At 46.7% G+C, this 22,509-nt stretch overlaps 10 protein-coding genes across 10 annotated transcripts; 8 read left to right on the top strand and 2 right to left on the bottom strand.

Moving 5' to 3' along the window:
• Positions 1–235: 235 nt before the first annotated feature.
• Positions 236–1,693, top strand: CANTADRAFT_38437 (uncharacterized protein; the record flags this gene model as incomplete). Its single annotated transcript, XM_020208753.1, has 1 exon — positions 236–1,693. A coding segment is annotated over one exon (1,458 nt), but the record flags the coding sequence as incomplete, so codon positions are not given.
• A 580-nt stretch (positions 1,694–2,273) lies between these two features.
• CANTADRAFT_39199 (uncharacterized protein) lies at positions 2,274–4,274 on the top strand (the record flags this gene model as incomplete). Its single annotated transcript, XM_020208789.1, has 2 exons — positions 2,274–3,816; positions 3,946–4,274. Coding segments are annotated over 2 exons (1,872 nt in total), but the record flags the coding sequence as incomplete, so codon positions are not given.
• A 1,436-nt stretch (positions 4,275–5,710) lies between these two features.
• Positions 5,711–6,832, top strand: GLY1 (Gly1p; the record flags this gene model as incomplete). The annotated part of the gene is made up of 1 exon (XM_020209005.1): positions 5,711–6,832. One exon carries the CDS (start codon positions 5,711–5,713, stop codon positions 6,830–6,832), a length of 1,122 nt encoding a protein of 373 aa, XP_020066874.1.
• Positions 6,833–8,121: 1,289 nt separating this feature from the next.
• CANTADRAFT_3824 (uncharacterized protein) lies at positions 8,122–10,991 on the top strand (the record flags this gene model as incomplete). Its single annotated transcript, XM_020208745.1, has 2 exons — positions 8,122–9,422; positions 10,019–10,991. The coding sequence occupies 2 exons, from the start codon at positions 8,122–8,124 to the stop codon at positions 10,989–10,991; spliced, it is 2,274 nt and encodes a 757-aa protein (XP_020066873.1).
• A 309-nt stretch (positions 10,992–11,300) lies between these two features.
• Positions 11,301–12,707, top strand: DJP1 (Djp1p; the record flags this gene model as incomplete). The annotated part of the gene is made up of 1 exon (XM_020208851.1): positions 11,301–12,707. A coding segment is annotated over one exon (1,407 nt), but the record flags the coding sequence as incomplete, so codon positions are not given.
• Positions 12,708–13,185: 478 nt separating this feature from the next.
• On the top strand, positions 13,186–15,399 carry CANTADRAFT_3822 (SLC26/SulP family anion transporter; the record flags this gene model as incomplete). Its single annotated transcript, XM_020208743.1, has 1 exon — positions 13,186–15,399. One exon carries the CDS (start codon positions 13,186–13,188, stop codon positions 15,397–15,399), a length of 2,214 nt encoding a protein of 737 aa, XP_020066871.1.
• A 406-nt stretch (positions 15,400–15,805) lies between these two features.
• Positions 15,806–16,402, top strand: CANTADRAFT_40480 (uncharacterized protein; the record flags this gene model as incomplete). The annotated part of the gene is made up of 1 exon (XM_020208832.1): positions 15,806–16,402. A coding segment is annotated over one exon (597 nt), but the record flags the coding sequence as incomplete, so codon positions are not given.
• Positions 16,403–16,727: 325 nt separating this feature from the next.
• On the bottom strand, positions 16,728–17,006 carry DPM3 (Dpm3p; the record flags this gene model as incomplete). Its single annotated transcript, XM_020211371.1, has 1 exon — positions 16,728–17,006. One exon carries the CDS (start codon positions 17,004–17,006, stop codon positions 16,728–16,730), a length of 279 nt encoding a protein of 92 aa, XP_020066869.1.
• Positions 17,007–17,120: 114 nt separating this feature from the next.
• CANTADRAFT_45921 (transcription factor TFIIIC subunit) lies at positions 17,121–18,881 on the bottom strand (the record flags this gene model as incomplete). The annotated part of the gene is made up of 1 exon (XM_020209265.1): positions 17,121–18,881. The coding sequence occupies one exon, from the start codon at positions 18,879–18,881 to the stop codon at positions 17,121–17,123; it is 1,761 nt and encodes a 586-aa protein (XP_020066868.1).
• A 598-nt stretch (positions 18,882–19,479) lies between these two features.
• Positions 19,480–20,826, top strand: MDH1-1 (malate dehydrogenase). Its single transcript, XM_020207158.1, has one exon. The coding sequence runs from the start codon at positions 19,782–19,784 to the stop codon at positions 20,778–20,780; it is 999 nt and encodes a 332-aa protein (XP_020066867.1). The 5' UTR covers positions 19,480–19,781; the 3' UTR covers positions 20,781–20,826.
• The last annotated feature ends 1,683 nt before the right edge of the window (positions 20,827–22,509 follow it).

The following is a 22,509-nucleotide window of genomic DNA, read 5'->3' as shown; positions in this document are numbered from 1 at the left end:
GGGTGCCTATGTGCCGGATACCCGTTCCGGCGACGTCTGGTCGTCATAGTTAAGAATTTTTCGGAGTATTGAGTTTAGGGGGCATGGCTGGGTTAGCCGTTTCCCGGCAATGGCACCGCACGTGAGCACGGTTCCGGCGTCCTGCAGGCGCGCTTCCGTGGATCTGGGTCCGGTCCGGACCCGATGGAGATCTTCTAGATAACTGCTCCTCTCCTTTCCAGCAATGATCTTGGCCAACTACACCCCTGTCAACCTCGTGGCGTTCTGCCTTGCCGGCTTCGCCTGCGTATCCGTGGTGGTGTTCCTTGCATCCACCCAGCCGTTCTACATCACCGAGGTCATTGGCCTTCAGCAAGACAACATCGGAAGCGTGATCGGAACCTTGGGAGCCGTGGACGAGTTGACACTGATCGTAACAGCACCGTTACTTGGGGCTCTTGCTGACAAGCTCAATGGTTTGTGGTGGTTCCACATGAGCGGATCCAAGTTCGTCCAGAGCTCCAGTTTGCTTGTGGTAGCCATAGCCCTCGTGGGGTATGGCCAGTGGTGCACCAGTATCGTACCGGATCTCGTCTTTTTCAGAGCCGTGTTTGCAATTGGAGTCACTGCATGCATGAGCATGATCACAGTGACGTTGAACGAGTTGTCAAACTCCGACTTCGACTTTGCCAAGTTCTGGCGTAGGTCTGACCAGTACCAGGTGGTGGAAAATGGCGAGCTCGCCACCAGCCCCAAGTCCAAAAACGGCAAGTACGCAGCCATGGTGGGTATGGCCACGGGAATGGGAGCCATTTTTGCGGTTTCGTTCTTCCTTACCCTCCCACCCAAGTTGGTAGACAGATACCCCAACCTTGACATCAAGGGTGCCCTCAAGCTTTCGTACGACCTTATCGCGGCATATGCGGTGCTCATGGGATTGTTGTTGTTCCTCTTCCTCTACGACTTCAAGAAGTCCGTTCCCGAAGTGGTGCAGGTCCCAGACGGCACTGTGGAGGAGGAACATACGGCTGCGACTCCTCGCAATGAGGCATATTTTGCCCTCATCTACAATGCGTTGGTGGAATCGAAAAAAGACAGGCAAATCCAGTTGGCGTATGTGGGGGCTTTTGTCGCCCGGTCAACCACAGTCACTACGTCGGTGTTCATCCCGCTTTTGGTATACAACTACTACTACAATACCGGAAAATGCGGAAACTCTGCAACCGATAATTCCCCCGACTTTCCCTCTAAAGCTACCTGCCACGATGGATACATCTTCTCGGCAATTTTGACGGGGGTGGCACAATCCGTTGCCTTGGTGTCTTCTCCTTTGTGGGGCTGGTTAATAGACCTCAGAAAGGTTGGCAAACAGAAAACAATTTTAATGGCATCAATAACGGGAATCTTGGGAAACTTTGGCCTTTGCTTGTTGAGCACCTATACCCCTGATGGCGTCTATGACCCCCGCACCAGCGTATGCTTTGTCATGGTGAGCTTTATCGGACTTTCGCAGATCGGTATAATTATTACAAGCATGAGTATTCTTAGCGGGGTCAATAAAGCACCCCACATGGGAAGTCTCAGTGGCCTCTACAGTTTATGTGGAGGCTTGGGTATATTAGTGATCTCCAAGGTTGGGGGAGTTTGGAGTGACTCTTGGATTTTGGCTCCTTTTTTCCTACTAGGGACATTCAACCTTGTTTTGATGGTAGTCAGCATTGCAAGCATTAAAAGTTCATTGACCGATCGCATTCAAATTGCACGGGACAGAAGCTCTATTGATAGAGTCTAAAGGTAATTATTGGTATAAAATAGTATATGGTTTAGGAACCCCGAGTAGAATGAGGCACTTCTTTCCCTGGAGGATTGAACTCGTCTTGCATCCTTCAAGCAAAAGTTAACTCAACGCAGGAATGGAACCTACCCGGATCTTATTGTTGGGTTCAGTCATTATTACGTAAGAACTTAGTAAGAACAAAACAAGCATCTCTAGTAAGCCCAATACTATAAAACAAAATAGATGATCACGGGTATTTCCCTTCGAGGATCATAGTAATTTCTAAGAAATTTCCATCCATCTTTCATCGTAAGACATCCTACCCAGTTGGTCATCTGCAAAACATTTTCGTGCGAGAACCAAAATCACCGAAACCGCAAAAAGAAGTTTTATTGTACAATCAAAGGTATCATAGATCATCCCAATAAAGGAACACTTGCGGTTGGCTATCGGTCGCTGATCAACTCCATTGCATATTTGGTCACCCCTTGTCTTAGCTCTCCAAACTGGGCCCACCATGATTGAAACACTACTTACATTAGTGCCTTCAATATGTTGGATCTTGTATCGATGTTTCATGATCTTGAAGACGCCCGTTAATGAACTTATCGAGGATCTTAATATAGAGATCCCCCACTCACCAAACATTTGCATTGACTCGATTACCAAAAACTCTGCTATTATTCACTGGGATATCGAAATAAAGCTCGATGAGAATCTATACTACATATTGATGATCAATAACCAAGAAGTGGCAACTATAACATCCAAGTCTTGCAAGTTGAATAATTTAGATCCCAACCACCTATACCAAATACAAATCATTGCTGTCAACTCCTTGACCAATTTCAGATCCCAGAGTTCCGCAGTTTACATCCAACCAATTAAACAAGAAGAAAGCGATTCATTTGGAGTGGAAATGGGCGGCATCGAAATTGAGAATGAAAAACAGAATTCTAAAGGCATTGACCATGAGCCAATCGCCAAGTTCGATGTTGACTCCATCACCGTTGATATTGTGAAAACTGCTACCAGTTCCGAACTATTGAATGATTATCTAGTTGCATTTCAGAACGAAACCATAAAATTGAATCTAGAATACAAGAACTTCCAGAGTCGTATCGGGAAAGAGTCTTCGGCTTTACAAGAACAACTCAAGTTTTATAAACAAGAATATGACGAAGAAACGGACAACAAACTCAAGAAGGATAACGACGTAAAAACGTTGGAAAGGAACAAAGACAAACTAAATTACCAAAAATTGAAGTTGACCAATCAACTCAATGCATTAAAAGCTAGCATCGAACTATTCCACACTAAGATAGACGAATCCAAACTAAAAATAAAGAAATTGAACGAGAAGAATGCACAAATACTCAGTGGTGAAGTGCATGAGAAAGAGAAAATCCACCAAGAGGTGGCTGCAATTAGGCTCAAGAGTGAAAAGGTGAAGAGAGAAAACGAGAAGATCGAGGAACATTTGAAGCTGTTGTTAGCGGAAAAGAAAGAGCTCAGCAACATTTTACAACAAATTGAGCCGTTGATTGACGAATTAAATGGACCAGCCAGCGTTCCTGGTATTGCCATCAACTCGGGGCCCGTTTCTGGATCCATAAACGGAGCTACAGGAGAAGTACCTTCGACTATTTTCACGAAAGAGGGCAACATCAATCCCAAGGTGTTTGACACCTTGGGTAAGATCTTTGGTATCGTGCCCTCGTGGGAAGAAGAAATCATGCACGAGATAAACACCTACCAGGAGACCGAGTTGCAGTGGAAGGAGGCGTTCCGAGCAGAAATCAAGAAATATGTGACGCTTCACCAGTCGTTGGAGTTGGCCAAGCTGAATCGCGACAAGAGCTACCAGCCCATCAAGCTCACCGAGTACCAGGCGTCCATTGATTTCGGTGGGTTCAGCAACGCGTTGCCCAAGCCACGGTACATCAGTGGCTCCAACAGCAACAGACCCAACAGAAGTTTTTCGCCTAGCATTGAGGATAATGGAGCCAACCCAGGCTTCTTCAACCACTACTCACTGGTCTACTCCAACGAGGACCTCAGTCACTTGGACCAGATCAACACTCAGCCCATTGGAATGGATGGGGTGATGAATGGCTCAGGGATAAATGGAGGTCTTCCGGCAAACATGCATGGAACCATTGGGGCGCAGACGGGGGTCAACTCACCAGCGGTGTCGATCCTCTCACCAGAGACCGAGCGGGTGCTGTTGCTTCCAATGAACTCGCAGTTGAACTCTCAGTTGAATTCCCAGCCTTTGAATTCCCAGCCATTGAATTCCCAGCCTTTGAATTCCCAGCCATTGAATTCCCAGCCATTAAATTCCCAGCCATTGAATTCTCAGCCATTGAATTCTCAGCCATTGAATTCTCAGCCATTGAGTTCTCAGCCATTAAATTCTCAGTTGAACTCCCAGCCATTAAGCACTCAACCATTGAACCAGCTCCTGGGCTTCCCCTACGACGACCAGATCTACACCGCTAGCTTGAACTCGCCCATCCAAGAAACCCCATCGCTCTACGGCTACGAGCTCAACTCGTCCTGGTACTCTCCTCGGCTCAATGCCAGTGCCATGATGGGAACCCCCAGCGGAGGGTCGGTTCCGGGTGCAGGCGGGGCCCAGCGACCCTCCGGAGTTTGGAACCCGACTGCCCTTACCCGCAACGATCTTTTTGTGGGCAATGACAGTTTGACGAGTCTCCACAACGATGGGGTCTATGGAGTTAGCCCCGTGGCAGGAGTCACTCCCGCGGGAGTCAGCTCAGGCGGAGTCACCCCAGGCGGCATGGCGGCCCCGGCAGGAGTCAGTGACCCCGGGTACTTGATGGCACCCACCCTCTGGAACGGGGGAGAAGTTGCTCCGTCAGGACCCGTGCCCAGCGACCGCCAGCCCACCCCCACCACTCATGGGCGCAGTGTGTCCAACAGCCAGATCTGGCGCGACAATCCCAACACCAGCACCCACAATTTCCACTTGGGGATGGCCGAGTTCCAGCCGTTTGGGGCCAGTGTCAACGTTAACCTGCCGCTTGCTACCACCAATGAACCCAAGGACCCTTACGGCCAGTACCAGTTTGACCTCGACAACAGGTTTGACCAGTATGGGTAAATGGGTCCGTTGCGTATATACTATTAATAGTTAATAATGGTTTCATCGAGCGAAGATGATGTCGTAAATCTACCCCTTGATCAAATGTGTAGACCTTTAGAATGCTAGCAACACAATAGATTGATTAAGCAATAGACACCAAAGGTGGCTCCGGGAACATCCATGCTACCGCCTGGATCCACCACTGTGACTCCGTGCTCCCGGTACGGTAACAATAGTGGCCGCAAACGGTGCGACTGCCGGTAAAATAGTGCGACGCAGTGAGTGCCCGCCCACTAATCCCTATGGTTACTCTGCCACCTATTCCACTACGGCAATTGCTGTTGGACCATCCCTCCCCCTATGTAGCAAGTGTGGCACTTGCTGCTGAACCTCCTTGTCTCTGGTCTAGTCTTTGGTCTGCTGGCCTCTTCTAGACCGTTGCTGCTCCGCACCCGTCATGTCCCGGCTGACTCATCCCGTCATCTTCGCGTCGGGTACTGGCGGCAGCCCTGCGTCAACGGTTATAGGAAGCGAGTTCCCGACCGCACCACCCCCTCCATATCTTCCGTTTCTCAACAATGTAGACTCCCCGCCCGGGTGGCTTCCGTACTGCCACACCGTGACAATCTCCCTGCTGGGTCTCCGTCTCCCCGCCACCTCCAGTGCCCCCACGCTGGTGGACCCCAAGGCATTCCGATGAGGTGAATTTCTTTTGTGCCCCAAAGAAGAATCCCAACGCGATGTGTCAGTAAGACGGGCTCCGACCGAGAGCATATAAAAGCACTGGCAGACCAAACTCCGTAGACACCCCAAATTCTTCCATTCGGTACATGCCACCTGTCGCCATGACTGTCGACCAGTACGCCACCCACAACGAGTTCCGCAGTGACACCTTCACGGTCCCCACCAAGTCCATGCTCGAGGCCAGTTTGCAGGCCACTTATGGTGACTCCGTGTACCAGGAGGACGCCACCACCCTCCTGTTGGAACAGAAAATGTGCCAGTTGACCGGTAAGGACGCCGCCTTGTTCTGTGTAAGCGGAACGTTGTCCAACCAGATCGGCTTAAGAGCAAACTTGTACCAACCTCCATACAGCATCTTGTGTGACCACCGTGCCCATGTGTTCTTGCACGAGGCTGGAGGGTTGGCCACCTTGTCGCAGGCCATGGTCCATCCCGTGATTCCTGCCAACGGCAACTACTTGACCTTGGAAGACATCCGTGACAACGTCACTGCCGACGACGGCGACATCCACGCAGCTCCCACCAAGATCATCTCGTTGGAAAACACCCTTCACGGAATCGTGACCCCCATCGACGAAATCGCCAGAATCGCCCTGTTCGCCCGGGCCAACAACATCATCATGCATTTGGACGGTGCCCGTTTGTGGAACGCCCTGGCTGCCACAGGAGTCTCCATAAAGGAGTATTGCTCCCACTTTGACTCGGTGTCGCTCTGTCTCTCCAAGTCCTTGGGAGCCCCCATGGGATCCATCTTGGTGGGACCCGCCAAGTTCATCGCCAAGGCCAACCACTTCAAGAAGCAGAACGGTGGTGGTATCAGACAGGCAGGTATCATGGCAGCCATGGCCATCCATGCCGTGGAGCACAACTTCTCCAAGCTAGCATACTCACACGCGCTTGCCAAACAGGTTGGCGACTTTTGCATCTCCCACGGTATCAAGTTGGAAAGTCCAGTGGATTCCAGCTTCGTGTTCCTTGACCTCAAGGCCAACAAGTTGGACGACGCTAGGTTGGTCCGCATTGCCCGCGAGAAGTACAACTTGAAGCTCATGGGAGGGAGATTGGCGTTCCACTTCCAGCTTTCCCAACACAGCGTGGACGCGTTGAAACAGTGCCTTTTGGAGTGTTTCGAGTATAACCAGGAACATCCCCATGTGCCCTCGATGAAGAACAACAAGAAGATGTACAACTTTGATGCCATGAAGGGGGCGGTTGAAGTTTAATGATACCATGATTGTATACTAGGAAGGAGCCTGCGATAATAGTTGGAGAAGCGGGTATAATATAGGAATAGCATATAGCACAACTGTAGCGAGGCGGTGGCTTGTATATGCCGCCAATGGGCGGGAAGTTGTCGTTGATAAGTGGTTGAAAGTGGTAAATCGAGCTTGATCTCTTTCCTGCACCCAGCACTGATAAGAGGATGGATTCAATTGGAGATTCCGCCATGCTACACCCATTATAGTCCGATTATGGCGGAAATGTCCAATAATGGCTATCGAAAACTCTGCGTGTATCGCTAACAGGCTCGTCTCATAAGTGAGTTTCTCCCAATTTCCCCAATTTCTGATATACCACTATTATCATTGATTAATGAGCATGGGGAAATTTCCAGTTCCCACAAAGACTAGCACATATTCAGCATGATCTGGAGCATTTGGGATAACCTAAGGCTATCTATTATAATTCCATAAATGTCTTGTAAGACTCATGAGTCTCATCTTCCAAAAAGCTGAGATTTGACATAAGATGAATGACAGTACAAGTAGAACAAGTTAATAATTGGCCGATTTGAGTTGTTAATCCAGGAGTGTTGAAACATTGACGTACGGATGTAATTATATAAATTTCCAAAACGATATTAATTTGTTTGCGTTTATTATTGACGTAATAATGTCATCAATTTGTGTCAGTCTGAATCGAATTTGAATAGTTTTTGATTTTTTTAGAATTAATTCGCTGCCATGATGTCAACTCGATGATCACAAATTACTTAAGTTACAAACTTTCATTTAATATTTCTTAAATCCATAGTTATTGGCAATCTTGAATTTTATAGAACTAATAGTAACAAATAACAAACACTATAATATCTTCCAAATGCTCGCTGTTGGTACAATCCCCACAAAATATTTTAGTGTAACTGTCCTACACAATTTTGGAACGCTACAGCCACTTCCACATTAACTCCACATCCTAGTGATCACAACACACCACTTGGTTACCCTCCGCCACCGTCGATCCTGCCTTATCTATTGGAGTTACTTCCCACTCTCATCTTCTGTCACGTGCGCATTGGGGTCATTGCAGCAAAACCTCGAAACTACACGTGGTGACGATAAGGACTGATTGCCCCAACAGTGCTAATTGACTTGATTTATCTGGACCAAACTGCCAATCGTTGCGTCCAGCCAGTGCTGAGTTTCTCCATAAGACTCTCCATTATTCAATCTTGCTCCCAAATACCACTCCTGACCTCCTTTTGTACACAACAACACCGAACATCTGACCCATGTCATCAACAAAAGCAAAGAGCACGGGAAGCCTCCCGTCGGCAGCAGAAATTGATGCCCAGAGCTCCTTGAGTGGGCTGAAACGAGACTCTGAAGTCTTTGAATCCGATGAGGAATTGACCACTTCTTCGGCTTCGTCAATATACGCACCCACATTGAGAAGGAGCGACTCCAGTCTGTCTGTGTCGTTCATTGACTTGTCCAAGCTACTCTTTGTCAATGACTTTGACTTTGGCTTGAATTTGGATAGCGTCAGTGGCTCCACGAAGAAGAGGTTCCAAGATATGAAGTTGAAGACCAAGCAGAAATTCAGCAAGTACAACAAGAGACCCATGAGGGACATTGAGCTTAACAATCTACAGGAGAAAATCAATAAGCAGTTACAGAAGTTCGACCAAAGACTCCAGAAGAATTTGCAAAGCTCCTCCACGGAGAAGTTATTCTATGCTTTGGCAGTCTTTTCAATCGCTACCTCGGGGTTTGTCATTGGGAAGTATCCAACATACTTCCCTCTTTACCATACCATTCTTTTAGCATTGTTAATGCCAATCAGATTCTACACCTACTTCAAGCAATCCTTCCAGTACTTTTTGGCTGATTTGTGCTACTACGTGAACCTCTTGCTTATGGCGTTTATCTGGGTATTCCCCGATTCCACGTCATTGTTTGTGTCTACCTTCGCATTATCCATGGGTACTTTGTCGTTTGCGGTAATTACATGGAGAAATTCTCTTGTTCTTCATTCCATTGAGAAGACCACCAGTTCTTTTATTCACGTTATGCCTCCGGTAACTATGTTTGTTATCGTTCACGAATTACCAGAAGATTTTATCAAGGTTAGGTACCCGGCAGTGGCCAGTATTGATAGCTGGAACTTTGTCAACGGTATTCTTTGGACTTCGTTCTACTATACTCTTTGGCAAGTTTGCTACCACTACTTCATCACCATCCGCAAGAAGAAGGAAATTCTGAACGGTAGAGTCACGTCGTTTACATTCTTGAAAAAGAAGAACAGTAAGAGTACCTTGGGAAGGTGGGTCAATTCTCTCCCTTATCTTTGGATGCAAACAGCTGCGTTCACGTTGATTCAATTCGGATACCAAATCTTGACCATGAGTTTCTGTCCAATCTGGTTCAAGTACAAGCACTTATGTGGAGCTTTTGTGTCCACAATCTTCATTTGGGCAAGTTACAACGGAGCAACATACTACATCGATGTTTTCGGCAAGAGATTAGAGAAGGAGGCTGCAAGATTAAAGGAAGAAGTACTTCATCTCCAGCAAGAGAACGAGAAATTACAGTACTCGCCAGTAGCAGGTGCTGAGACCATTTCTGACGAAAACATCAAACCACTAGATGTTGATGCCGAAGCGCCAAAAGAACAATAAGTGGACTTTTTGCGGATGGGACCCTTACTTCTCCATATATGGATCTTCAACTATCCATGTACTTGTGCCTATATTTATTACGATACCCTCAACTTGGTACCATTTATATTCCTCGTTGTTTCATGATCACCCCTAATACATGTTTACTAGATTTGGAGCTGTAGAACGGTATGTGAGTATCCTACAGTGAAAACATACTTCAACATACTCAAAAAAATGTTACTTAGAAGATCTTGTGGAGTGTTCCCAGAATATATGGTAGCGCAAGACCATTACCTTCGATAATTATACAAAGAGTATGCCAACAAGTAGCAAACTGGCCTCAGAGTGGTATTAAGATACTAGAACTTTTGTTCCCGCGGATCTGCTGTTCATTCTTAGATCATACGCTCATTGTCGTAGTGTTCAATGGTTTACACCGATCAGTCTCACGAGTCCAGTCGTGCACACAACGTTAAAATTTTGTGAAAAATTCAGCACTCTTCTTCAACACCACCACCATGTTCAGGTCCAAGCTCCCTATAACGGCCTCCAAAGTGGGCCACGGGCTCTACCAGCGGCTCTTCTCCACATCCAGAATTGGTTTCCAAGAATCCAACAAAAAAGTAAAGGAGCATGTTGACTTTTTATCCAAATACTACTCGCCAGAGTTGTTACAAAGTATCAAGATCACTGAATCCTTGGTGGACCCACAAGAGATCCTTGACTTGAAAAAGAAAGGCTTCAGAGCTTTCTCCAAGGTGGCTCCAACTCAAGAGTCTTCCGACTACGCATTGACCGACGCCAAATGGGAAGAACCGGTTGTTTTCCCTAACCAAGCAAAGCAAAGCTCTCCATATCCTGAAATTCCTCAAATAGCTAGTGCTGATAGAAGTGATTTGAAGATAAGATTCAAAGAAGGAGGCCCAGGCAAAAGAGTGTTCCAAAGAGACAACTTGGCTGGAGACATCGCCAAGTTGACCGGTTTGGAAGAAAACTACATCAAGTCATTATACGTTCGTCCTATCATTATGAAGAGAGTGTCTAACAAGACCTCCAAGGGTAACATTCCAAGTTTCTTTGTCATGACCATTGTGGGTGACAAGAAGGGTACTATTGGTTTGGGTATCGGTAAGTCCAGAGATGGTGTCAGAGTGGCTGCACGTAAAGCCCACTGGAATGCCATCAAGAACCTTACCCCCATCCCAAGATACGAAGAAAGAACCGTGTTGGGTGATGTCGAGTACAAATACCATGCTGTGAAGTTGTTCATCAAGTCCGCCCCTGCCGGGTTCGGATTGAGAGTGAACAGAAACATCTTCGAGGTTTGCCAGGCCGCAGGGATCAAGGATCTTAGAGGAAAGGTCTACAAGTCTAGAAACCCAGTCTTGGTGGTCAAGGGATTCGTGGAAGCCTTGACCAAGCAAAGATCCATTGAGGACTTGGCTGCTGGTAGAGGTAAGAAGATTGTGGATTTGAGAAAGGTTTATTATTCCAATTAGTTCGTGATAGCATCTTGTATATAATTAGTGTACTATAAGTCACATAGAACTATTGTAGTTAGGGAGGCTTGGGAATGATTGCTCGCTTCAGGGAGAAGATAAAGAGCAAGCGCGTAGGTGCTAGAGGGAGAGCCTCGCACGAGCTCTCGCTAGCTCCCGAAATTACTGTCCCCATTTCTCGCTAGAACCCATGCTAGCGACACTTTTTACCTCGCCACGAACTCCCAAACACCACTAGCCGCTCGCCACACAATTTTTCTCGTGATGCTTCATGTGACAGTTATATCATAACTCCTTATCCATCCCATCATGGTTGTAGACACCACATACTACGACCTCCTCAGTCTTCAGCCTACGGCAACCTCCTTGGAGATCAAGAAAGCTTACAGAAAAGCAGCCATCAAATTGCATCCCGATAAGAACCCAGATGATCCCCAAGCAGCCGCCAGGTTCCAAGAAGTGGGTGAAGCCTACCAAGTCTTAAGTGACGAAACGTTAAGAGCCAAGTACGACAAGTTCGGAAAGCAAGAGTCAATTCCTCAGGCAGGATTTGAGGACCCTAGCGAGTTCTTTTCCATGATCTTTGGAGGGGAGGCCTTCAAGGACTGGATCGGTGAATTGTCGTTGTTGCAAGAATTATCCAAGTCTGCTGAGTTGTCAGGTTATAATGATGAAGATGAAGGAAAGAAGGGTGATAGTGAGGCCACTTCACAAGGAACTGGTACTTCGGCTCCACAAGAGCCTGGTTCCAACGATAAGAGCACTCTTTACTTGGAAGGTGCTCAAGATACGAATAATACCACTTCTACTGCGGTGGAGAAGCGGAAACTCACCAAAGAGGAAGAACTCGAATTGAAGAGGAAAGAGGAGTTGGAGAAGTTCGAAGAAGAGTGCAGGTTGAAGAAGATCGAGACCAGAAAGGAGTTGGCCAAGAAGTTGGTGGACAAATTATCCTTGTACACAGAAACAGACATGAAGGATGATGTGGCTCGTTCGTTCAAGGAGAAGATACAATACGAGGCCGAGTCCTTAAAGATGGAGAGTTTCGGGTTGGAAATTTTGCACACTATAGGAAGCATTTACAAGAATAAATCGAGGATTTTCTTGAAGAACCAAACATTTTTCGGATGGGGTGGCTTCTGGTACTCCGTTAAAGAAAAGGGTGGAGTGGTCAAGGATACCTTCAACACAGTTTCCAGCGCCTTGGACGCCCAGAAGACCATGCAAGAATACACCAAGATGCAGGAAGACAACGAATATCATGCAAAACAAGAAGCTGAAGCCGACAAGGAAGATGACCCAGAAGCCAAACAAAGAGCTGCTGAAGAGGCCAAAGAGGAGAGAATCGAGGAGGCAGCCAAGGAAGGTGCCGAGGCGGAAGCCACGAAGGCCGAGAAGAAGGTGGAAGAGATGAAGAAGGTTCCCGAGAAACATACCCCTGAAGAGATTGCTGAAATGGAGAAGTACTTGATGGGGAAAGTGTTGGCAGCGGCATGGTCGGGTTCTAAATTTGAAATTCAGGGTACTGTCAGAGCAGTGTGTGACAACATTTTGGACGACAAGGAGGTACCACTTGAGACTCGTGTTTCCCGAGCAAAGGCGTTAAGACTCATCGGTGATGTGTTCATCGGTGTCACCAGAACCGAGGCTGAAGATGAAGAGGCTAGAATTTTCGAAGAATTGGTTGCTGAGGCCAGCAAGAAGAGAGAGAAAAAGCCCAAGGAGCCTGAAGCCCCTGTGGACAAGCCCACTGCTGACGCCTAGTCTGACCTCGCCTCCTTATGTATATGACCCTATATAGACAGTAATTATTAGAAGTAGTAGATTCGCCGGGTGTATGACTCAATATTACTAGCAGAACTACAAGCATAATTATGGCTAGCAACAGCAACTACAAGAACCTCCATCTCATTACATGCTACACTCCTAGCATATACTATAGCAGGTATCCTCGGGCCTACCACCATGTATATTTCACTGGTTGACCTGATCAACGCTCGTAACTAGTCCAATCTCGATAGCCATAGTTTTAGCCCCACAGTTGTGCATATGCCCCAGCAATGAATCGGAACGATTGTATATCACCAAGACGCTAAACCATCGTAAAACCTGGCCCTTATTCACCTCAACTCCCTAAGCACTTATCAACAAGCAGGCACTTGATTCCCTTGGCAGCTTAAGAACCACTATTGCCATGACAGACGAAAACACTCGTCTCCTCAGGACTCCAAAACGAGACGGGCCCCGTCCTCGTCCAACCCTCTACACCGTTCCGTCAAGCCAGTCGTTGAGGAGCCTCAAGACCCTCAATGACCCCACCATCAACAGCTATCTTGACACCATAGACGATGAACCGTTGGGATGGAACGCTATAAACAGAGTCAAGAACTTGGCCTCTGGCAGGCCCAAGGACGGATTCGATACCTACGCATACTGTGCCTACTACTTACCCATTCTCAACTGGTTGCCCAACTACAACTACCGGGAGTCCTTGGCTGGGGACTTCTTGGCTGGACTTTCGCTTGCCTCCTTCCAGATCCCGTTAGTGATGTCGTTTGCAACCTCTTTGGCCCACTTGCCTCCTATCACCGGTTTATACTCTATAATCATCGGATCCACGGTGTATTCCATATTTGGCTGTGTTCCTGTTCTTGTGGTGGGTGCCTCTCCATCGACTGCCATTATGTATGGACAGACCATCGAGTACATCAGGCACGAGAAGTCGTTTCTGCACTTCACTGAATTGGAGATTTCCTCAGCAATCTCAGCTACTTTAAGTGGGATTCTCCTAGCTAGTGGCTTATTGAGGTTTGGCTTCTTGGACAACGTATTGAGTCGTGCTTTGCTTAAGGGCTTCATTGGGGCCATGGGCTTCATCATGATCATCAACGAGCTTAGCACAGAAATGGGTTTGGAAAAGTTGGCCCTTGAGCAGCCCCACCTCACAGTTGTTGACAAGATACTCTTTGCTTTCCGAAACTTCCCCAAGTCGCATAGGCTCACGTTGACGATTTCTTTGGTTACTCTCATTATTGTGGTTAGTATCAAGACATACAAGGAAATACTCATCCACAAGTACAAAATCAAGAAGGCGGTGTTCATTCCAGAAATTCTTCTGATGGTGATAGTGGCCACATTCTTGAGTTGGTATTTCGAGTGGAACAGCAAGGGGGTAGAAATTGTCGGAGATATTACCTCCTCAAACCACTCCTTCAAGATTGTCAATCCATTTCAATGGAAAAAATTAGCATTGTATGAACGAACATTCACTATTGCATTTGTTAGCACTCTTTTGGGGTTTTTCGACTCCACTACAGCAACAAAATCTTTGGGCACTCAGTACAATTTCAACGTATCTTCCAACAGAGAGTTAATTGCCTTAGGATCCACTAATTTTGTGGTAAGTTTGGTGAGTGGTTTGCCTGCCTTTGGAGCTTTCGGAAGATCAAAGCTCAACATCTTGTCTGGTGCAACCACACCAATGGCAGGAATTTTTGTTGCGATTTGCACTTTTTTTTCAATCATCTACTTACTACCATTGTTGCATTTCTTGCCTGAATGTGTTTTGGCATTAACTACTACTGTTATTGGAATAACAGTGATACAAGAGGTACCTTCGGACTTGAAGTTTTTCTATAATATTGGTGGATACGACGAAATTATCACATTTTTAATTATTTTTTTTGCCACCATCCTTTGGGGCACCCCAGCAGGGATCTCAATGGGCGTTTTGGTTGCTGTCATTCGCGTTATCAAGCACAGTTCAAGGTCCAGGATTCATATTTTGGGAAGAGTTCCCAATACTTCTATTTTCAGAAATGCGGATGAGTTGATTGAAGAGAGCTTTGCTACGTTTGAACAAGAAAATGAGGCCCAGAGTTTTGAAACTCTATCTCCTTCAAATAATGTTGACAAGCTTTCCAGTTTGATTTCTGAGATTGAAGAAATTGAAGGTGTACTTATTATTAAAATCCCAGAACCCTTGAACTTTGCAAATGTGGGCGACTTGAAAAGCAAGCTTAATCGTATCGAAAAGTATGGCTCATTGTTGATCCATCCATCGCAACCCAACTCTAGGGCATTCAACAATGACACCGTGAAATCTATCATCTTTGATTGTAAAGGAATGACCAAGATAGATTCATCAGCTACGCAGGTCTTGTACGAGATTGTTAAGAAGTATACTGAGTCGGACTGCATCAGGGTTTGCTTTTCTAGATTGCCTGTGGATGGAACTATCAGGGATAAGTTCAATATGGCTGGCATTACCTCGCTCGTAAACAATAACTTCAAGGCGAGCAATTCATCCAGCTCTACGCCGGACCCTACTTCCTCTGTTGGAATGGGTGACGGCTTCTTTTTAAGCATAGAGAAGGCACTAGGTTCAGTAGACCAGGTCAACGTTTAGAATGGGCACCTTAGTGACCATCATATAGATCATTTATGCCTATAGCTGTAGAAATACCCATTATAGCTAATATATACCAAATTTTGGGCATTATTTACCTGCTTCTTATCGATGCATGGGGGGCGTGTAATTCTAGCTGGTTCTGGAGTAAAAAGTTCGATATTTTCGTTATTGGGTACTCTCTATTGTCTCATATTACGTAATATCTGACTACGCTCAACCAGTCACTACTCACATTTAGTCACACATCTCGGGGTACATAAGCAAGCTTGAGTCTTCATCCTAGAAGTATACACCTACAATGCAGAGATACACATCCAGACTTTTATCGTCTAATATACCAAGAAATTTCCCTCGTCCGCCCAAACCGGTGAGGAACGTCAAGCCTGTCCGTATTGGCGATGTCAAGTATGACTACTACGACCTAGTTCTTAGAACACCAACCCATCCTGCACATCCAATAGAGGCAAGTTTGATGACTCCTAGTGAGCTTACAACGTTGAAGAAGCATACGAAAACCAGATTTGAAGGAAACTATCACATTGATACTACCCTTACCCCAGAGCAGAGAATTGAAAAGGTTTTTGGTGGACGGATCAAGGGAGAAGCACCAAAATCATCGAGTAGAATCTTACGAGGCAAGCCCAGGGTGATTGCGGGTGTTACGGTGCCTGCTAGACCAGATGAGCCTGACAACTGTTGCATGAGTGGATGTATAAACTGTGTGTGGGAGTTATTTGAGGAGGACCTCAAAGATTGGAACGAGAAGAGAACCATTGCAGCAAAAGCATTGGTCGAAAAAGGTGGCCGTTGGCCCGAAGATTTCTATGCCCCAGTTCAAAAGTTGCCTCGTGATAATCTACCCTTGTCGTTGGCCAAAAAAGATGATGCCGAGCTCTATGGAGACTCTTCTGATAAGGCAGCTGAAGATGAGTCTTGGGGAAATGTGCCAATGAGTTTCAGAGTATTTGCTGAGTTGGAAAAGAAGATGAAGGCCAAGAAGTTGCAGCAAGCCGCAGCAAAATAGGAAGTCCTCACTCCAGCAGCATCCACGACCCAGAATCAACTATATCTGGTTGGGGAAGTTCCGTAACCAGTACGAGGTCCCAAAAACCCGAATCTCATTCGGACAAAAGTTGCATCTAGGTGCTGAACTACAATTTTCAGTCCTTATTATTTATTAGTATACACATAGAATAGACGATTCATGATCAAAACCCAAACTTCATTAAGATGTGAGACAATCGTGAGTTGCTTTTCATGACTCTAATGGTCAAATCCAGCTCAATAATGCATGCACACGTTTCAGATTTTAGATGATTCAACGTTTAATCTAATTTGATTCCTTTAGCCTTGTAAAACTCTTTAGCTTCATCAATTTGAACCAACAATTCCTTGTACTTGTCTTCCTTGTCCTTGAATGTGATGATGCCCCATCCCAAGGTACCCAACGCATAAGCACCAAAAGTCACCAATCCCCACCATGGCAAAAATGGCAAGATTTCATCGTGGAAAGTCTTAGGGGTTGGAAAGACTCCTGAGTATAAAGCAAAGTATACAGCAGAGAGTGCAAAAACAGTCAAAACAGCTTCAGTAGCTTTCGTCATTGTGAGTTATGGTAGGGTCTGATAAACATATAACCGTGTCTTTTTTGGTGACGAGACTGTCACGTGCTCTTAATCATGTGATATATACATATACATTACATATAATACATACTTTTAGTCATCGATTGAATCCTGTTTGATAAACCCTACCAAATTTTCTAAATGCTTCGAAATAGTGGGATTGAATTGGCGGATCCGTTTCATTGTTCCTTCTAAATCGGTAGAGACGTTCTCGTTATCGTCGCCACCATTCTCAGCATCAGCCATTGTAATGTCCTCTTCATCCACGTCATTACCATTCAATTCATCTTCAGCTTCTGCATCATCTTCGTCAATATCTTCTTCTACTTCTTCGGCTTCTTCATGCTCTTTTTTCTCGTTTTCGTCGTTTTCGGTATAGTCTGCCTCTATAATCTTATAGATTTTAGTTTGGTCTATAGGCTCCTCCTTCACTATCCTATTGAGCTTGTATCTCACTATTCGTCTGATAACCTCCATAGTTTGTTTGTTGATCCATCCATCTTGGAATTCGGGTTTATCGCGTAGGAATTGACCCCCCATCTGATTTTGATTATCTTGAATAATTGTGGTGATATCTGAATCTATGATATCACCAATCTGGTAGGTAACAGTTGATGGCAACGAGACTCCATTGAAAAACAAGAACTCTGAAACTGCAATTGGGCCAAGGCCAACACTTTCGGCACTTGCCAGCTGAGCCACAGTATTTGGTACAATTCTTTGAGTAGTACTGTTAGGTAGTACGAACCTCAATCCTGCAATCCTGAAGTATTCACTTTGGTATATCCAGTACTTGCTATCGCTTTTGGGATCCACTCCAAACTTAACATTGCAAAATCTCCATGGGCCACTCTTGTAAATGTATGAAACGTATGGTAATGATTGCTTGATGAACTTCTTGAGATCGACAGGCACGATATCCTCTAATTGTTTTCTCAACCAAATAGGCTTGATCTCAAAAAGTTTGGTTAAGTAATCCATGCATTGCAATAATTGAAAATCAAGAGAGTTTACGGCAGGCCTGGTTTCACGTAGCGATTTCAATTTTTCCACCAATTCTTGTGCAGGTGCTGTGGGTACATTATTCGTGTTGTAATCGATCATTTTGGTGTGAAGCTTGAGAGTGTTCTTAGTCGAAACGACCTTGATTTCTCCACTTTCCAAGTCCTTAATAGCAGTGGTAAATGGATTTTTTTGGTACTTGTAGTCAAAAGGAAATCGAATTGGCGAAAGTACCGGTGGAGGTGGTAGCTTATGGTCGACATTCTTGTAATAGTCCAAGTTCTTGTAATCAGGGATGCCCATCAACTGTTCATTCTTATCAAAATAATTTTGTACGTCCTCGTAGTTCTTAAAATTTAGGATTGATTTATTGAAGTCCTGAACGGTATCGTTGTTCTTGGTGCTGATCTGGAAATCTGCTATTGACTTGAACAGGTACGTCTTATCGATGATGGCTACTGGCTTAACTCTATGTCTCGCAGTTTCTTTATTCTTATCGTTCAATTGAATCAAGTCTCGAATTGAATACTTGCTTGGATTCTTGATATAGTCTTCAGGTATACTTTTGGAAGGTATTGACACTTTAATGAGCACTTTTTCGCTAGTATTATAACTGGATTGAATCGGATGATGGAATGGATCGGACCGAAGTCTCAACTCTAACGTGTTTTCAACGGAGGTATGGCTGTAGGAGTTACCTGCCTTATTGTTTGAGTTTACTACCTGCTTGATTTTGTCTTTACCACCAAGCATTTTCACTGCTTTATCTGTGTTTTTGACAATTAATGGCAACTCCACCGCAGTGACATGGGGAATATCCATAGAATGATGGGGAGCAATTGGCTTGGACATGATGACTCGATGTACGTGGGACTAGCGGATATGCTTGAATGTATATGGGCTGTGTGTCGACAAGGCGTCCCGGTTCTGGGATGTATTGATCGATAGTAGAAGTGTTGTTGTAGATAATGGAGGCTCATGTGCAGTCCGCCAGTGTGGTGATGGTTCTTGTCACGTGCAAGAAGCTTGATCAGTAGTTGCAGAAACTGGCACGAGCAGGTGCTGCAGCATAAATGCTCATCGTGGGTGACATTTGATGGTACTATTATCCGATTCCATGCCCCCAGACTGTACATTACATGTCATGATTAGGTTTTACCCACAACTCTAACATGTAGAAATCAGTCTGGGCAATAAATCACGCTCTGGAATGCTCCACGTCAAAAATCCCAGACACTAAACAATTGCTTCAATGTAATTACATCCATACTACATTTCATTCCTACAGCCCAACCACTGGCGGCTGCCGCGGACAGACATTTCCCACGTAGACAATTGAGCCTCGCGGTGGGCGCCACTCCCGCTAAGCCAGAGCCAATCGGCATCCCCTGCTCGGTCGTAGCACGGGCGGCTCCGATCACAGTCAGCTCCACGTGATATGAGGATCAATCTGGGGTCGCTCCAGGATTTGTTCGGAGTGGTCGGCGAAAAGGACGCAATATGATTGGTCGGCTCGGCATTACTACCACGGTGATTACGGGCTTGCTGGCCCCCCAGCACCCCAATCGAGCCCCCTGTAGGTGCAGCGAGGTCCAGGTGAGCGCCAACCGACGGCAAATTGCCGCTTCCGGTTCTCCGCGCCTATTGTGTGGATCCCCTGACCCACGCCATAGCGTGAAAATTTCAATATAATTGGAGCACTCCCGACAAAAGTTTTATTCCTGTCCAACTTTCTTTTTACCCCCAATTAAGATGTTGTCTAAAGTCGCTACCAGATCCTTCTCCTCCTCTGCTGCCAATGCCTACAAGGTCGCCGTTTTAGGTGCCGCCGGTGGAATTGGTCAACCATTGTCCTTATTATTGAAGTTGAACCACAAGGTCACCGACTTGGCCCTTTACGATTTGAGAGGTGCTCCAGGTGTTGCTGCTGACGTTTCCCACGTCCCAACCAACTCCACCGTCAAGGGTTACAACCCAGACCAAATCGAAGCTGCATTGACCAACTCCGATGTCATTGTCATTCCAGCCGGTGTCCCAAGAAAGCCAGGTATGACCAGAGACGACTTGTTCAACACCAACGCCTCTATTGTCAGAGACTTGGCCAAGGCTGCTGCTGACTACGCTCCAAACGCCGCCGTTTTGGTTATCTCCAACCCAGTCAACTCCACTGTCCCAATTGTTGCTGAGGTCTTCAAGTCCAAGGGTGTCTACAACCCAAAGAAGTTGTTCGGTGTCACCACCTTGGATGTGTTGAGAGCCTCCAGATTCGTCTCTGAAGTTGCCGGTACCAACCCAGTCCACGAAAAGGTCACCGTCGTCGGTGGTCACTCTGGTATCACCATTGTCCCATTGTTGTCTCAAACCGAACACAAGTCCTTGGACACTGAAACCAGAGATGCTTTGATCCACAGAATCCAATTCGGTGGTGACGAAGTCGTCCAAGCCAAGGATGGTGCTGGTTCCGCCACCTTGTCCATGGCTCAGGCTGGTGCTAGATTCGCTGGTTCCGTTTTGGACGGTTTGGCCGGTGAGAAGGACGTTGTTGAGCCAACTTTCGTTGACTCTCCATTGTTCAAGAGCGAAGGTGTTGAATTCTTCTCCTCCAAGGTCACCTTGGGTGCTGAGGGTGTCAAGACCATCCACAACTTGGGTGAATTGTCTGACCACGAAGAAGAATTGGTCAAGGGTGCCAAGGACACTTTGATCTCCAACATCAAGAAGGGTGTTGAATTCGTCAAGCAAAACCCATAGATGTATATATAGGGCCCTGGCCCAGTAATGTATGGATAAGAAGCAACAAGTGTAGAGAAGCATGAACCGGATGCCTTGCGAAAAAAGGTGCAACGGACTAATGGTTCATCAGTTCTACCTGGCAACGGGCAATAGTCCAAGTAGCAAGTTAACAACCATTTAAGGTATACGGGCACAATGTTTCAAATCGTCCAATTATGCCAGTTAACGTCAACGCGATGTTTCACATTGTAGATATGCAACCATGAAAAAGGCTCAAGTTTCAAATCATCCCAAGTTAGGAATGGTTCACGAGCTCCTGCTAACCATTTATGGTGAACGAGAGCAACAAGTGGGCACCGAGCTGACGACTCAAGAATTTCAAGATCCCACCGATGCAACCATCGATGGTGGATCAATCATCCATGCGACACACACCCTCAATTTGTTTCACGAAAGTATGCTGAAGCATGATCTGATTCAGCTCAGTGCTGCGGCCCAAGGGAACAAACCGTGCTAGCTTCCAGGCGTCCACCACCACCCGTTGCAGGGCGGCTAGGGATCGTTCCATGCTGCATGCCTGCGTGTCCTCAGGCCAGTGAAGTTAACCTGAAATGGGCCCGAAACCCGGCGCTGTCCAGAACCTTCGGGATTCTGGCACCAGGGGCGTTTGTGCCAAGTAAACCTAAATTGATCGGTAACTACATCCACCAGGGCATGGTTGCTTCATGTGCTGGTCTACAGCTCACGACGGGACTCCTGATCTGACAGACAAAAAGCGTTGGGTAGCACTGGGCAGCATAGATGCGCCAGTGACAATAAGTTGGGGAGTACGGGGAGTACGGGGGAGCACGGGGAGTACGAGAGAGTACGGGGCGTACGAGAGAGTACGGGGAGTACGAGAGAGTACGAGGGTCGTAATCTGGTTCCTAGTAGCCCATCAGGTCTGGCACTGTCTACGTGTCACTGAGGGTGGACACAGGAACTAGAGGGGTTTTGTAAGCATGGCGTGTTGCTCCAGCAGCTCCGTCAGTGTTTCACAGGATGCGCCCACCAGTAAACTATTGCCCGACACAGACATCGAGGGCGGAACTATCACATGACACGGGTGACACAAAGGACCTGGTTGCGAAATCAAAAACAGAATTTTGCGACCGTTGACGCGACACTGATTTGTCATCACGCCACCAGATCTGAGGCTGGTGACAGCGGAAGAGCCAGGCTAACGGGCGCAAACGGCGAGGCAGCACGCGGCCACAGGCCTGCGGCGTGCTGCGGCGGTCTGGCCCCTCCGACTGCAAATCTGACCCATGCCATTGCATGGGCAACCCCACGCCGTTATTGTTGTGCCTCTCGTTTAAAACATTCCTATTGTCGAGGACGCCTCACGCGCCGAGAATGCGACTTTCTGCGACAGCAAAGTCGGACGCGTCTGGCAAATTATTCGCCCACACACAGCCAACGGCCGGCGTTGTGCGAATCCTCACCGAGCCCGCCAATAGGGGCGTTTCTGGGTCCGCAGTGGAAACTGTCGTAGTGGCTGGGTGGTCTCCGCCTACCACGACTGCCACCACTGCTACTGCCACTAGGACACCGTACTACCACTACCCACACTACGACTGCTACTGCGACGACTACCACTACGACGATGCTGCCCACCACCACGGCACAGCCCCGGTCCTCCACCACCTCCTCTACCTCCTCTGCCTCTACCACTACCTCCTCCTTCTCTGCCTCCCTACCCTCCACC

This window comes from Suhomyces tanzawaensis (genome assembly GCF_001661415.1).
Source record: "Suhomyces tanzawaensis NRRL Y-17324 unplaced genomic scaffold CANTAscaffold_1, whole genome shotgun sequence".
Taxonomy (NCBI): domain Eukaryota; kingdom Fungi; phylum Ascomycota; class Pichiomycetes; order Serinales; family Debaryomycetaceae; genus Suhomyces; species Suhomyces tanzawaensis.
This window is presented reverse-complemented; position numbering and strand designations above follow the sequence as displayed.